This window comes from Triturus cristatus, chromosome 3_1, assembly GCF_964204655.1.
Source record: "Triturus cristatus chromosome 3_1, aTriCri1.1, whole genome shotgun sequence".
Classification (NCBI taxonomy): domain Eukaryota; kingdom Metazoa; phylum Chordata; class Amphibia; order Caudata; family Salamandridae; genus Triturus; species Triturus cristatus.
Genome location: NC_140583.1, coordinates 723,045,289 through 723,060,336, shown reverse-complemented (window position 1 = coordinate 723,060,336; position 15,048 = coordinate 723,045,289). Strand labels below are relative to the sequence as shown.

General features: G+C 46.2%; 1 protein-coding gene across 5 annotated transcripts in view; it reads left to right on the top strand.

Moving 5' to 3' along the window:
- The window catches only part of CDHR5 (cadherin related family member 5), a 342,674-nt gene that overhangs the window by 281,147 nt on the left and 46,479 nt on the right, over nt 1–15,048 (top strand). For all 5 annotated transcript variants that reach the window (XM_085644838.1, XM_085644842.1, XM_085644841.1 and 2 more), the window contains exons 11-12: nt 4,378–4,494; nt 6,894–6,966. In XM_085644838.1, the coding sequence (XP_085500964.1) occupies nt 4,378–4,494; nt 6,894–6,966 (190 nt within the window). The remainder of the gene's footprint in view (nt 1–4,377; nt 4,495–6,893; nt 6,967–15,048) is intronic.

Here is a 15,048-nt window from a genome sequence, read left to right as displayed (position 1 = left end):
CATGAAGGACTGTGTCACTGGCTCTGCCGATCCACCGGCTCCAACCGCCTGCGAGCCCGTCGGCGCCCCTCCAGGCTTACTCCAAAGGTCCTTTACTGTGGCATCTTTCGCGGGCGCCGATGGGTCCTTCCCTGACTTGGTGCGCGTCATCTTGCCGTTATACGCCGCCTCTACAGGGAGACCCCAGCCGCAGGACGGCTCGTCCACTCAGCGCCCCTGGGGGGCCAGCCCGCGCCGAAGGGTGTACAGGCCAGGTCGAGTCACGTCCAGCGTAGGGCTGCTCCGCTCCCCAGGTCGCGAGCCCTGTCGCAGCGCCGCCGCGGACGCGCCTCAGGCGCAGTAGGTAACCAAGGCCTCGCGGCCCACGCCGATACGCGTCGTCTTCAGGGCACGGAGGCCACCAGGTCGCCGGGCCCACCAGAGTCCAACTCAGGGCCCTCCCCACTCACACAGGGAGCAAGCAGCACAGCGTCCGGCGCTCCAGGGAAGCGCGCTGTCCTCGCAGCTCAGCAACCACCTGGGGGGGGCCGGTAGCCAAGCAGTCCCACCGTCCCGGGTCCCGCTGCCACCGCACCCCTCAGCCCCGCTCCTCCGTCGAGTCCAGCAGGGGGGGCGAGCTAATATCCAGGGCTCAGTCCAGCCTCCAGGCCCACAGCCGCCGCCCGCGAGGACCAGCCAGCCCAGCCGCCTCCAGTCCAAAGCTCAGATCCAGGGCCGCAGCAACCTCCTCCGCTCTAGGCCTTCAAGCGCCCTCACCGCAGCCGTCGCCACCACACGGACAGCGCTCTCAGGAGCCCCCCAGCGTCCGGGACCACCGCTGTCAGGGCACCCTCCGCGGCTACAGGCTTTACCCAACCAGGGTGAACCGCCCCGCGGGCCGATGCCTCCCGCCGACCTCCTCACCTCGGGCGCAGTCCAGCGCAGCAGGGTCCGGTGCTCGCAGGCAGCGTCCGCAGCTTCAGCGGTGCAGGGTCCCAAAATGGCGGCCTCGCCCGCCGGGGCAGACAGCCCAGCTCCGCTGTCCTCGACCGGCACCAGGGGGTCTCGGCCCCCGCCCTCCGCCGCCTCCGATCACCTCAGGCCGGCCAGGCGGCCTCTCAGACGGCCCCTCAGCAGGCTCCAGCTATCGGGTGATCCGCGGGACCCAGCAGCGTTCACCGGCGCAGGTCGCGCAAGATGGCGGCCGTCTCTTCTGTGCCCGGGAGCCCTCAGTGTCCGGCCTCCGATGTCGCCAGTCGTGCTCCCCGAGCCCGGCACACCAGGCAGCGGCAGCCCCCTCCAGCTCCGATGGCCTCTCGCACCAGGGGAAGCCTTGTACCGGCAGTCAAAGGTGCTTTACAAGCTTATTTAAGCCGGCGGCAGCCCGGAGCCCCGACAGCTCGCGTCCTACACCATGCTCGGCTTGGCCACCCCATTAAAAGTTTTAAAATGAAAAACATTCACTTATGTCATACTTTTACTAGTAATGCTTATCAAATAAATTCTTAAGTTGAACCATAAATGTTATTATTTGTCAATTAGACAACAATAAACCACTAGCTAATTAACTACTCAAATTGCAGGCAGCTACAGTGTTACAATGTCACTTAAACATTGTATACCAGCAACCTTAAAAAGGAGATCGAAAATAAATCATCATCTAACAGGCCACCCAATATGTAGGCAAAATAAAAAGCCACTATTTAAATAGAATATGACATTAATTAAATAAAGCATTTTCAAAAAGATTTATCGCTAAAGAGAAAGGAACTATTTTTAGGCGGCTGAGAACAATATAATACAATGAAAATAAAAACAAGCATTGGCATAGCCTTTGGGACCTTATAAGTATTCAGTTATGCAGCACAATATCCTTACTGCAACAACATCAACTGTTGCATGGCTAAACACTTATAAGGTCCCCAAAGGCGAGACCTATTGGCTATGCCAATGCTTGTTGCTCCTTGCTGCTTGAACTTGCATTTAGATATCTATGTGATGCACCTTCTTTTTCCCTAATTTGAGGGGTAGTTTGGTGCCTCACTAATCTACTTTTACAATAATCTTAATCCTCAATCTAACACTACAAAATGTCCAATGAGGTTTTGCCCTTGTGGCTCACTTCTCCTACCTTGCACCCTCAAAAGGAGAGAATTGGTATCTTTTGTGAATACTATTCAGTGCAGGGTGAGACTCTGGGCACTGGGCACTGGGAGAGGTCTCGATTCCCTCGGGCAATCAAGAAGAAAACTTGACAGGCCTTCACAGAGTCCAGTTCTTCTTATACACTTACCCTTAGCCAAAGGGTTTTGCTGGTTCTTCACCATTAATCACTGCTCTACAGTATTCACTCTTCTTCTCTTTCATTCCTGCCCACCTATTGGCTACACAGTCAGATTTGGGTGGACTCGTGGAGACTGTTTATACCTTGCCGCAGTGCCACATAATGTTGGTTCATTGTTCATCCTACAATAAAAAAGACCCATCTGTCCGTGCCACATGGGAGCAAAGGGCAATAATGCCAGCCTAGGTCAGGATTCTAGACACCTGGGGCATTTCCTTTGATCTAACTTGCCAAAGCTCCCGGTCAGGTTTATTTAAATAAAACCTTATCTTGAGAGTTCGTTCACAAAAACTGGTCTGCAAATCCTTAAATCCCAATTCCGCTCTGCAACTCTTGTCTCTCAGCTGACAACTCCCTCAGAGTTTATTCTGTCGGGCTCAGTATCATCCAACCTTCTAAGATTTCTGTCCTTCAGCTCACACTTGCTGTAGACATGCAGACAACAACCCATATCAAATATAAACACAGAGACATACTGTACAGGCAGCTATACTGAAAAACAAACGTTGACTCGTATAACAATGTGCCACAGACTCAGCTAGGCCAAAAACACATAGACGAAAATAATAATGAAATAGATCAGCCGTACCCCCTACCCCTTGTGCCAAGATCTTTCCTTAAACTCACTACCAAATAGCAATAGTAGTTCCAATACCAATAGTAGTTCGTTGTAGGGGCCAGCCAATTAGTTTGAAGAACAAATAAAAACATTTATATAAAAAAAGTTTGCATTCTTAGCCCCAGTTGCTAGGTTTTGCGTCCGGTTATTAATGAAAACCACTCTACCAGTGTCGCATGGGAAATGTCTAATTCTCCACAATACACTGGGGCACTTCATTTAACCCGAGGCTTACAACTTCAACACAATGAAATAATAACAACTATTGCTTACTGTGAGAACCAGGTTGCGTTCTATTTGATCTTATCTTTTATCTGGATACATGACCTCAGCCTAAAAGTTTCTTGTGTCACCAATTTTCATACTGATACAGGAACAATAAGACATAAAACATACAGGATGAACAGAATGCTTAGTTTTATAAACACATTAATTAAATATACATACAAAAGTTCTTTATGCCACTATTTTGTTTTTAAAGTGCTTTATATTTTTTCACGGTATGTTAGAATTTCACAGCCATGGGCATTTTTTTTTCTGTCTTAACTAAAACCATGACATAAAGTTGTCCAGCTTTAACCCAACTATTCCCCTGCAAACCAAGAGAGTGGCCAAGCATCCTTACACCATCACTCGAACCAGGAAACATTTCTCCCCTCTCTTTGGACACAAAGTTCCTACACATCATCTATAGAAGCAATTGAGAATTTGTAACTGGGAAAGTGTTCACATTGGCATCTTGGAAAACAGGAGTTCTCGAGCCAGGGGCTAAACTCTTCCATGTATGCCTTACAAAAAAGCCAATATTGAGACAATATATGTTTAATCTCTGAACTTTTTATCTAAAAGTCCCAGAAATTTTGCAAGTATGGGGTAGCTCGTGACCTGGCAGTATTTAATAGCTCTAACCCTTCTCCACTGAGCACTGTTTCAAGCGAATTAGGTGCTTTTGTACAACACTGATCTGCCACCAAACAGTAATGACAGAACTGGGTGCCTTTTTAAAGAAAAACAAATAGCCCATTAAATTTTTTTATAAATCAATCCATTTTGACTTTAACCCAACCTTTTTATTCCCCTGGTCACTCTGAGCCCCCAAGATGCAACCTGGTTGGAGCACAGAGCTGCAGATTCTACTTCCTCTGGCTCCTAAGAAGGTCTGTGGCCAAGTTGAGCACCCGTACTCAATGGACCCATCCTCAATAGAAGGGTCAGGAAGTGGTGCCTGTTGGCCCTAGATCTCCTGGTCCCATACAGAGAGGTATACCCTTGAGACCGCAGGAACATAGGGTGAAATGTTTTCTAGCTGCCCCTATTCTTCAGGCAAGCATAAATGGGGAGAGACTACTTCCGGACACAAAGGACATTAATTGGGCTTGTTTTTAACTGTTGATATCAGCTTCCTGACAGGCGTTTTTTTCTCTTCATTTTACAGAAGAAGAATCCTGCCATCACATACAGCATTGAGAACAGCACTGATTTCTTGGTCAGCCAGGAGGGTTTCATTCAGTCCAATGCACAGCTGAACACCTCCGGAACTAATGTTATATTGGTAGGTCGCCTCGCCTCCATGAGTCTCTTCTTGCGGGCTATTTACAGGCAAGCGGAGTAATGATGGGTGCGTCTTGTCTTGTGATGAATTCTAAAGATTGTTTCTGACATCACCAAAATGTAACTCCATCCACACTTTTGCTAGGCATCCACCATGCAGTTCATGTTTCCCAAAATCCCTGGAATTCCAGTCACAGGCCAACACCCATTTAACTAGCACTTGCAAAGCACCCAGAATCTGAACTGTGTGGAATGTCTGAATCCTGTCCTGTGGCTCCTGAATGTTATAATTGCATCACCTCAACTGGATCATACTGAAACACTTCTTGTGTATTTCTGGGTCACTAAATAAAAGTTACAAAAACTTGGGCCATATTCACGAAAAGAATGTAATAGTGTGCGCAGATATTTGCTTCTCCACCTTGACATACTTTTACATTTTTAGCCCTATTCACAAACATTCCCAGAAGTATGCAGGGACAGTTGCACAAGGGTCTTGTTCCCCTGGGCGTGTGCGTGCAGTTCTTCATACCGTAGAATTATGGGCAAACACACAATATTGTTTCTTTTTCTCTGTGGGGCAAATTGTTTTCCCCATTGATACTCTCCCCTCACATTACCTGCAAGTCTGGGGGTGGTTTCATTACCTTCTCATTCTGGAAGGGGAGTCATTTAACAACCATTTCCGAGGAAAGAAAGTGTTGTATTGGAGTTTGCAAAAGCCCACAAATGGACATGTACATGGCCCAGGAACGTCTCTTCCCAACTCTTGTGTGAGATTTTGCATTTCTCTACACATGTTGCAAATAAATCCACCGTAGTAAATTCCAGAATGCCTGCCTGGAATCCTTTTATGAATTCCTTCCAGGCGAAAATGGAGATATGGAAAATGGAGAAAATGGAGATATTTTTGGCTGTAAACTTACCTTCATGGTGAAAATCACTTAGGGGCATAATTATCGCTAAGCGCACTTAGCGCTAGGATAATTATCGCCGGCTATCGTGGAATTTTATCGCTGAGATAGCGTGCTATCAGCAACGCTTATCTCAAAAGCGATAAAATTAGCGTGACCTTGCTGATTAAGCGATAAAATTATTGCCGCTTTTCGTCAAAAAACGGACGCTAAAGCGGCGATAATTTTTTATCGCTAGCTTGCTGATATGCCTCCAAGTGAATAGGACCCTCTGTATTTAATGAACTTCCTAAAGTGAAAGAAATGTGAGCAAAAGCAGAGATCTGGTGGTAAAACCTTCCTCAGCTGGGGAATGGGTACTCAGAAAATGTGACACTTTTCGGTGAAGGAATATCCATCTTGAAGGGGTGGCAGAGGGGAAGCATGGGCTGACTCTGGGGTCTAATTTGTTTTCTTAGGTAAAATCGTAATTTCATTGAAAAGGTCTGTGAAAGAAACTTGAGTCATCATTCTGAATATCTCGGGATTATCAAGTGATAAAATTGTACCAGGAAACACTGTTACTGCTTGTTGAGTGTTTTTTCCTTGAGTGACTTTAATTCCTGATTCCGCAGGTTGGAATAAGTACCACTGTGGATTTCCCCATCAGGAGTTGACAAGGGTGAATAAGGATCTCTCCAACCCATCCACCCCGAAAGCAGCTCTCCATCCACAGTCTTTACGTGGGTTGGCAGATGTCTCCTCATTTTGCAAACGCTCAATCCATGCTCCTTTTTCCATGCAGTCTTTCTGGGACAGCCCAAGCATATACTCAGATAAATTTGGGGCACCAGTCTTCCGCTTGATAGACAAAGAAAAGGATGTATGTTGTTTACAACAGGAGCAGCTATATAATTTCAGTTCAATATATTTTTAGTTATAAACCTATGCTCACGGCCCAAAATGTCTTCGTTTACACTTCTTAGGGATTCACAAAGGGATTTATGACGGGTACAAATGGCTTTACTACTGTGAATCTCTCCGCCATGAGCTCAGAGAAATCTGAGTTAGTAAACCCCACGGTAAGGGTGAATGCCCACAAACCTGGGAGTTTGTTGGAGGTTGCGAACTGTGAGGTGACCCATCCCACCCTGGAAGCAGTTAGAATTTTATTCCGGCAATGGGCTGAAGTAACTCCTCTTTCAGGACTGGGAGGGAGTTGCATCACCTCCAAACTTGGAGGGTGTGCAGGTGAATGGGTTAGAGAACTTTTGAAATCTAGAAGAACCATTGCGTATGGGAACACGCTGGCTCCTTGTGAAGCATTCCATACTTAGGAGGTCGATTGGTGCTAGACTCGCTTTAGTGCTTTTCAGACATGTAAACATGTTCCAATGCACTTTGTTTCTATGGTTTTAAGGTCTGTCAATTCCTCTGCGTCACTAGGAGACACCGCAGATCTGCAGTGCTTTACCTATAGCCCATAACATGAACTGCTCTCTTCCAGGTTGCTGCTGTTGACAGGACAAGTGGGGAGAACGCTACAACCCTGGTCTTAGTGGAGGTTACCCCTGTGGCTGGTAGGAATTCTGCTTTTTTAATCATTTCCAAAGAACTGTATCGTACTTTCGTTTTCTCCCCATTCCTCCTCTTTTATGGGCAAAGATGGACCGACCACCTGACAGCCCAATGCCTCTATGATTCCATTAGGAATGGACACTAGCCCTCCCAGTGTACCGTGGCTGCCTTTGAAAGTGAAAGCTGTCTCCACCATGTGGATATGTTTTCCTGTCTCCACATACTCACAGGCGTTTGGTCGTGGCAGGAAAAAAATATGTATCTAATCTGACATACCTTTTCTCGATAGCTGAAGCTGGTAACCTTCGCTCGAGGTGTTGACACTGTGCTATTGAGGCTACACACAGGTGTTTTTGTGGTTCATTATTACCATATTCTTTCAGGCACAGGTACCTACTTTAAAATATAACGTAACATTGAATAATGCAAGGTGTGCTCATCTTAAATGTGGCTGCAAAGACAAAAATATGATACAGTGAGGTGTTGAATGTCACCCCTTCCAGACTTGACACAAACTTGTTCAAAGTGAATCAGGGCAGTATTGTATAACCTATGTTGTAAGAAAGGATCATACATGGAGTAATTGTTGTATATTTAAGTTCAAAGTGGCAGCACCCCTGCCGGACGGTTAGGAATTCCAATATCTTCTGAGTATTCCACTGCATGGAAGGTATCAGAGCGTGACTGGATTAGGCCACGGTGATTGCTGACCCTTGGCTGTCGCCTTCTGTGAGGACTGTGCATAGATCATGGGTGCTCGCAAACATTTTCCCAGGGGCCAAAACCTTTTGTCTTTGATGTGTCCGAGGGCCGCATTGGTGCCAGCAGGTTGGCAGTCAGACGAGAGGGTTAGGGGGATTGGTGGTAAGGTGGGTGCAGGCGAAAGATATACATCTTGGGCCCGGTTCACAAAGGCAATCTGAGACAAAAGTCTAACTTTCCGACTTTTGGTATTCACAGAGGTCATTTACGAGTCATATCTTTACTTCCGCAGTCGGGCCAGAATCTCCGCACCCGGACCGTGCTTTCCACACCCAGGTCATACTCTCCGGCTCCAGCCATACTCTTCCGCTCCAGCCGGCTGAAGTGTAATCAATGGGCCAGAATACAATTTTTTACAGAATGGACCATTAGGAATGCGTGATAAATGGTAGAGGGTCATGAAAGTCAGTTTGGGTAGGGAGAAGGGAGTGACCCAGAAATGTTTGCTCCTTTGCATCATGGTACATGCAGTCCATGATTTGCGCTCCCCTCAGTGTTGACTGTTGTGTCACACTACAGTCAACACTGAAGGGAGTGCACACTATGGACTGCTCAACACTGAGGGGAGCGCAAATCAGGGACTGCATGTACCATGATGCAAAGGAGCAAACATTTCTGGGATATGAAGTAGTATCCGGCCACACCCTTTTCCCTGCCCAAACTGATTTTCATGACCTCCTCTACCATTTATCGCATGTTCCTAATGTTCCTTTTTGTAAAAGTTTGTATTCCGGCCCATTGATTACACTTCATCCATCCCAAGCCAGAGAGTACGACTGGAGCCGAAGAGTACGGCCCAGCTGCAAGGAGTACAGTCCTGGTGCGGAGATTTCCGCCCGACTGCGGACGTAAAGATACGACTCGTAAATTACCTCTGTGAATACTAGTTAGACTTCTGTCTCAGATTGCCTTTGTGAATGAGGCCCCTAGTGACTAAACCGAACAGCGTGAAACCAGAAAACCAGGGATTAATCCTGGCTTCTCCTACTTTATCATATTGTGTGATCCTAGGTAATTTTTTAATTTCACTTCCCTCCCTTTTCTTCATTATCACATATACAGGGATCTCGAAATTCATGATTTCAGGGTATGCGTGTACAAAAACATAAACTATACCGACCCCCCAGGATATTGCGGCATGGATTAGCAAATTTAGCGGCACAAATATGGAAATTTAGCTGCACAAATATATAAATTTAGTGGCATTTTTGCAGCACTTTATCTTAATCATAATCATTCATTTTCTGCCAAATGTAGCGCATCCATTTTATGCAAGGGCGCTGGAAATATTTGCATGGTAGGAACAAATTAAGCAGGTGCATTGTCTAAATCATTTATCAAAAAAGCTAAATATGTGGCGTAATGTGGGACATTTTGAGACAGTAGTTTTGTCATTTTTACATTTTAACAGGTGTCATCTTAATACTATCAGTTTGACACCTAAATCCTTGCAGTCAGCGACTAAAAAGGTCTGGAGTGACTGTATCTGAAGCGCAGGCTGTGCCTCTCACGCCCAGCGTAAGCCTCTCCTGATAAACTTTCCTTTTACTAGCCTCATCCACATGCCAGACCTTCTCCTCACCTGTCTCCTCCGTCAACCGGGGCAAAACCTTCACTCCCTCTTCTGCCATCACCTTCGCATCACCTCAGCTCCCCAGCCGTCTCCCCTCACTCGCTCGCCCCTCCTGTAGGAGCAGCACCTCTTTCTTCTCTTCAGACCCTTTTATTGCATCTCTCCTCCTCACTCGCCTCCCTACCTACTGGTCCCCCTCTCACACAGGACCTGTCTCCCAAGCTCCCCTCTCCTCTCCAGCTCGCCTCTCCTCTCCAGAACCTCCCTTCACAGTTCCCCTCTCCTCTCCAGCACCTCTCCTCACTGGCCTCTCTACCTACAGAAAGGAAGCGCTGGATGAGAGGGGGCCTGGGATTTCAAAGGTCACTTAAGCAAATGCCGGAGGGAGGTGCCTAAAAACATAGCCTGCCTGCTAATTGATGAGCAGACGTGCCACACGCACAGCCAGAGACTGGTTGCGTTGACTCTGCTTGTCGCAATGTGGATGGAGGAAGCAGAGAGATGATGACGAAAATGCGTTTATTTGTATTTCTAGCAACTATCCAGCAGATGGAGCTAACTGATTGCAATACATCACAACAACAGCATTATCAAGAGGACAAAAGAAACAATAATTCAAATTAAAAACAGCAATAGACGCTACCTTTCATTGTATCCCACTCCCCGCAGATCCCCACTACTCTTCCCTTCCTTTCTCCACTGATGTTCGTGGACCCTATCCTCCCCTCTCTGCCTTTTTTGCCTGCTTCTCTCGTGTCCCTTTCACTCTGTCCCATATCTCTTAGCTTTCCTCCCTATAATGCTGTACGGAGACACGTGGTGACGTGTTTGTGTACAGCCAATAAGAAGAGACCATTTTTTTTAATGCCTGCCAGGAGACCTTTTTTGCGGCCGAAAAAGTAAATTTTGCGGCCATCGCGCTACTCTGCTGATTTCGAGATTTTTTTGTGAATCGCAAAATCATGAAATACTGGAGGGTCTGACTATCATGTATAATAGGAACCCAGGCCACCCAAAAAATGCATTTACAACTGACTTCCCTCTTTAGTTTACTATTGGTGTTTTTTTGAGGGTGGGGAAAATAATTAATATTTCTAAATTTATATTCGAAAACTATCACTTTTAAACCAATACTTCTCAATGCACTGATATAATCACTTGTACTAAGGTGAAAAGGTTGTGCATGGTAATTCAATGTAAGTTTTGAATTTTGAAGAGTTTGTCAAATTTTTACGCTTTTTGTTAGACCCGGTATCCCTGGTTGGCTGAGGTAGGTCCTTTGGCCAAATAGGGACCCTCGTTTCCACGTCAGGGAAAGGAAGAACACCTTCTCAGATAGCCCCCGCTCACCCCCTTGGTAGCTTGGCACGAGCAGCCAGGCTTATCTTCAAGGCAAATGTGTAAAGTATTTGCAACAACGCTCACAGCAACCCAATGATGACACCACAAATGGACTCCACACGAGTTTCATAAAAACGAGTGTAAATATATATAAAGAGATATACGATAAGACCACACAATATAAATCCAACATATGTGTATTTGTAATATTCCTCTTGGCCGGTTGTTAGACCAACCAGCCCTTGTAAGTACTGGCGATATTAATGAGCAATTCTAAATGTTCCACTGCAGTCCTAATACAATGCTATGCAGTTCGTAATGCTAGAATCAGGCACTTTGCAATGTAAAAATAATACAATGCGTAACTCAACAATCAGGTAATTCGTTATGCAACCTAACGCAATGCGTAATGCAACAATCAGGTACTTCGTTATGCAGAAATAATGCAATGCGTCATACACCAATCAGGTAGTTCGTTATGCAGAAATAATGCAATGCGCAATACACTAATCAGGTAGTTCGTTATGCAGAAATAATTCAGGGCGTAATATGACAATCAGATAGTTCGTTATGCAGAAGTAACGCAATGTGTAATACACTCCAGCACCGATCACGGTGCTCCAGGCCGTCTCTCCGCCACTCGTACTGACTCACAGTCAGCCTCTGTCAACAGTTGCTCCCACACGGATATGATGTAGACAAAAAGTGCAGCTCCGCACTCTGGCCCCGGTACTGCCACTCCTTTGGCAAGTACGGGCCGCAATACGAGCCAAAGCAGAGGCTCGCGCTGCAGGAATGGGAGAGGTCGAGAGCGTTTCACTCCGAGCCCACACCCCGCCCCAGGCTTCGACACACGTTACCTGGGGGGCGTAAATTCGCTCTCCTCTCCACCTCCAGCGACTTGGGCCTCCAGTACTATTTTTGTGAATTCCGGGCAGTGGGACTCGGGCCCTCCCTTGACGAGGTTGGTTCGAGGTCCCACTCTGGCAACGGCAGGCTCGAGCCGGCGGCTCGGCTCCTCCGGGGCTGCCGGTCCGGCCGCTGATGCTACGAAGATCTCAGGCTGCAACAGGGCACACGCACACAGCGTCGCTGAGACTCACTTGAGCTTCGGGTGCACGATCACAGGGCACTCCTCACGAAGGTCTCAGGCTGCACGAAGCACACGCACACAGAGTCGCAGAGACTTACTTGAACTCCGGGTGCACGATAACAAGGCAATCCTCACGAAGGGCTCACACTGCAAAAAGCACACGCACACAAAGTCGCTGAGACTCACTTGGACTCCGGGTGTGCATGTTAACAAGGCAATCCTCACGAAGGTCTCAGGCTGCACAAAGCACACAGCGTCGCTGAGACTCACTTGGACTCTGGGTTTGCACGATAACAGGACAATCCTCACGAAGGGCTCAGACTGCAAAAAGCACACGCACACAGCATCGCTGAGACTCTCCTGGAAACTTTTGTGTTCCTGAGTTTCCGCAACAGGGAGCCAGCTCACCTCGGGCCCTTGGATAAGTTACACACACAGCACACAGCAAAGTCCTTTCAAGCAGGGGGACACAGCACACAGCAACGTCCCTTCAGCCTCTCCTTGGTTAAACCAGCAAACTGCAGGCCAGCCCCAGAACACACAGCAAGGGTCAGTCCTTTCCTTCAGTCTCTTCAGCTGTTTCTTCCTTGGCAAAGATTCCTCTTGACCACAAAGTAGCTTCAGTCTTGTTCAATCTTGATCAATCCATTTCTCCAAAGTTCAGGGGCTTCAGCTCTCATAGTTATACCCCTAAATGTCTTTGAAATATTTGTATTCAGGGGGGCACTGACCTCTGTTCAAGCCAGTTCTGGGTGTCTCCCTGCCAGTAACACCTTTTTCCTTTGATTAGTGGGGGTCTGGATTCTCAATCACTCAGCAGGAGATGGGACCATTGTTTTATGGCTGTAACTCAGGCCTCTTCACCTCTAGGGGCTGCTCCTCCCCCTACACTCCAGATGTAGGTCAGCCTGTTGCTGTCTCACCTCCTTCCCTGGGTCAAGACATTCCCCAGATCCTATCACTTTCAAATCCAGACAGTCAATCCACAACCAGGCAGAGACACACAGAAATGTTAAAGCACAAAAACCCAGCCACTTCTAAAAGAGTGGCTTCTAAACACACAATACAAAAACCACCTTCATAAAAGATGTGTTATTACTTTGTGAGTTCAGGCACACTAAACCTCACCTTTCCATCTTAAGCCTTTGGGAAAATAGGCTGGAAAAAATATTACACAGCCTCCCCATTTTATCCTATGGGCAAGATGGCCTTTCCACAGGGAAAAATAGAATGGAGATTATTTCACTGTCAGGACACGGTACACATCTTAGTACATGTCTTACCTTTCACATACACAGCACCCTGCCTACCATAGGGGTGTCTGATATGCATAGAAAGGAAAGGGTAAGGTCTGGCAAGTGGGTGCACTTGTCAGAACAACATGGCAGTTTAACAAACTGCGCGCAGGCATTGCAGTGGCAGGTCTGAGTGCTCTTTTTAAGGCTACTTGTGTGGCTGGCACAATTAGTGCTGCAGGGCCACTAGTAGCATTTCCATTACCAGCCCTGGCACACATAGTGCACGTTACTAGGGACTTTACTAGTAATGCAAACATACCAATCATGGACAACCAATTACCATTACACTTTATACAGGGAGCACTTGCACTTTGACACTGATCAGCAGTGGCAAATTGTTCAAAGCATCTAAGTTGGCAACCCAATGTCAGAAAAAAGGTCTAGGGGAAAAGCAAAAAGTTTAGGGCACTTTAGCCAAAAGGGCTAAATCCAACACTTTTGATGCCAGATGTCTTTAAAGATGATGCTGTTTCTAAAGTTAATCCATGGACTCCCTAGATACTTCACTTCTTTCACACCAATTAACCTTGAAATAAATGCTCGCCTGTCTATTTAACATCTTTTTAGGTAGAGCCTAAACAGCGCTTGCGCTGTAGGCGATTCTGTTGCATCTACTTTGTGGAGTCTGACATCTCCTTTGCTTAGGATTGGCTTATCTGTGTGTCATTTAAAAATGTGAGTGTGTTAATGGCTGATGGGTGCTGCATGCCCCACCTTTTTTTTAAAGTTAACTCCCATGGAGTATTGCCTCGGGAGCCAGCAGCGGCGCGCACCTGCATGCGTGCCTTTATCTTGTTATTTCCAAATTGCCGCCCGCCCCTCCTTCCAAACCTTCCTGGGCTCCGCCACTTCCTCGCTGTCTGCCTGTGTTTCCTCAGTGTGGAAGTCGCTGTTTTTAATAGCAGTTACCTCTCGTTTTTCAATGCAAATCATTGAAGTAAGCCTACATCATTACATTTACCTTCCTGTCTGAGTTTAGAGAGGCTTGGAACGCATGCTTCACTGGTAGTTCTTCCTTGTGACAGCGTGCGCCGGAAGTGCAACATTGGCGGTTGAAGTGTGTGCTGCTTGCAGCTTACACTCTAGGGAGAATGCCTGGGGCTGTGATGGCTGAGAGTCCGGTGAGCTTCCAGACGATGCTGGAGCAAAGCGAGGATCAAGAACTGGAGTTAACGCAGGATTGTGACACACAAGGCGGGCTAAGATGTAATGGTTGTGCGACACGAATAGACAATTGTGGCTAACTCAATCTATGTTCTTCACTCGCATGTGTTCGTACTGTATACCTTTTTAGAATCAATGTCCTTCTACATGGCAGAATGTTATAGTTACTAAATAAATAGTCATACTTGCTTTCAAATACCTGGGACTTATTGTACAGCTACTTACTTACTTACTTTTTTTTTTTTTTTTAAACAGATTTTATTGGCATTTGTGTTATATGCATTTACCGCATTACAATAACAGGATTTGCTCATATCTGACCTGCATATCTTTAGATCAACAACTTTAACACTCCCACTTACTTACTTACTTACTTACTAAAGGGCAAGATATTTAATAAATTTGACCAGTGTTTACATTATACACTTCTTCAGTTACAATGTTTACATTATACTCGCACTAGAACAATGATAACCACATAAATGAAAATCATTTCCAAAGCTAGACCATATAACAATCATGCAACATTAGAAAAGTTTACAAAAAGAAAACAAAAATGACCAACATGACAATAAATGATGCATTGATAGACACACGAAAGGAAATAAATTGTATTGTAAACCAGTCCAAATTATTTCATTTGAAGGGATTTTTTCATAACATATCAATGAAGGCTGAAACCCTTTCAGTGTTCAACATCTGGGTTAAAACATCATCTAATATGCAAAGGATTACCGTTCATATAATTTCTCCAAACATTCCATATTGGTGAACACTATTAATAAATTCCTAGGTTCGCACCACGTTCTGGGAATTTATTAATAGTTACAATTTATTTCCTTTTGTGTGTCTA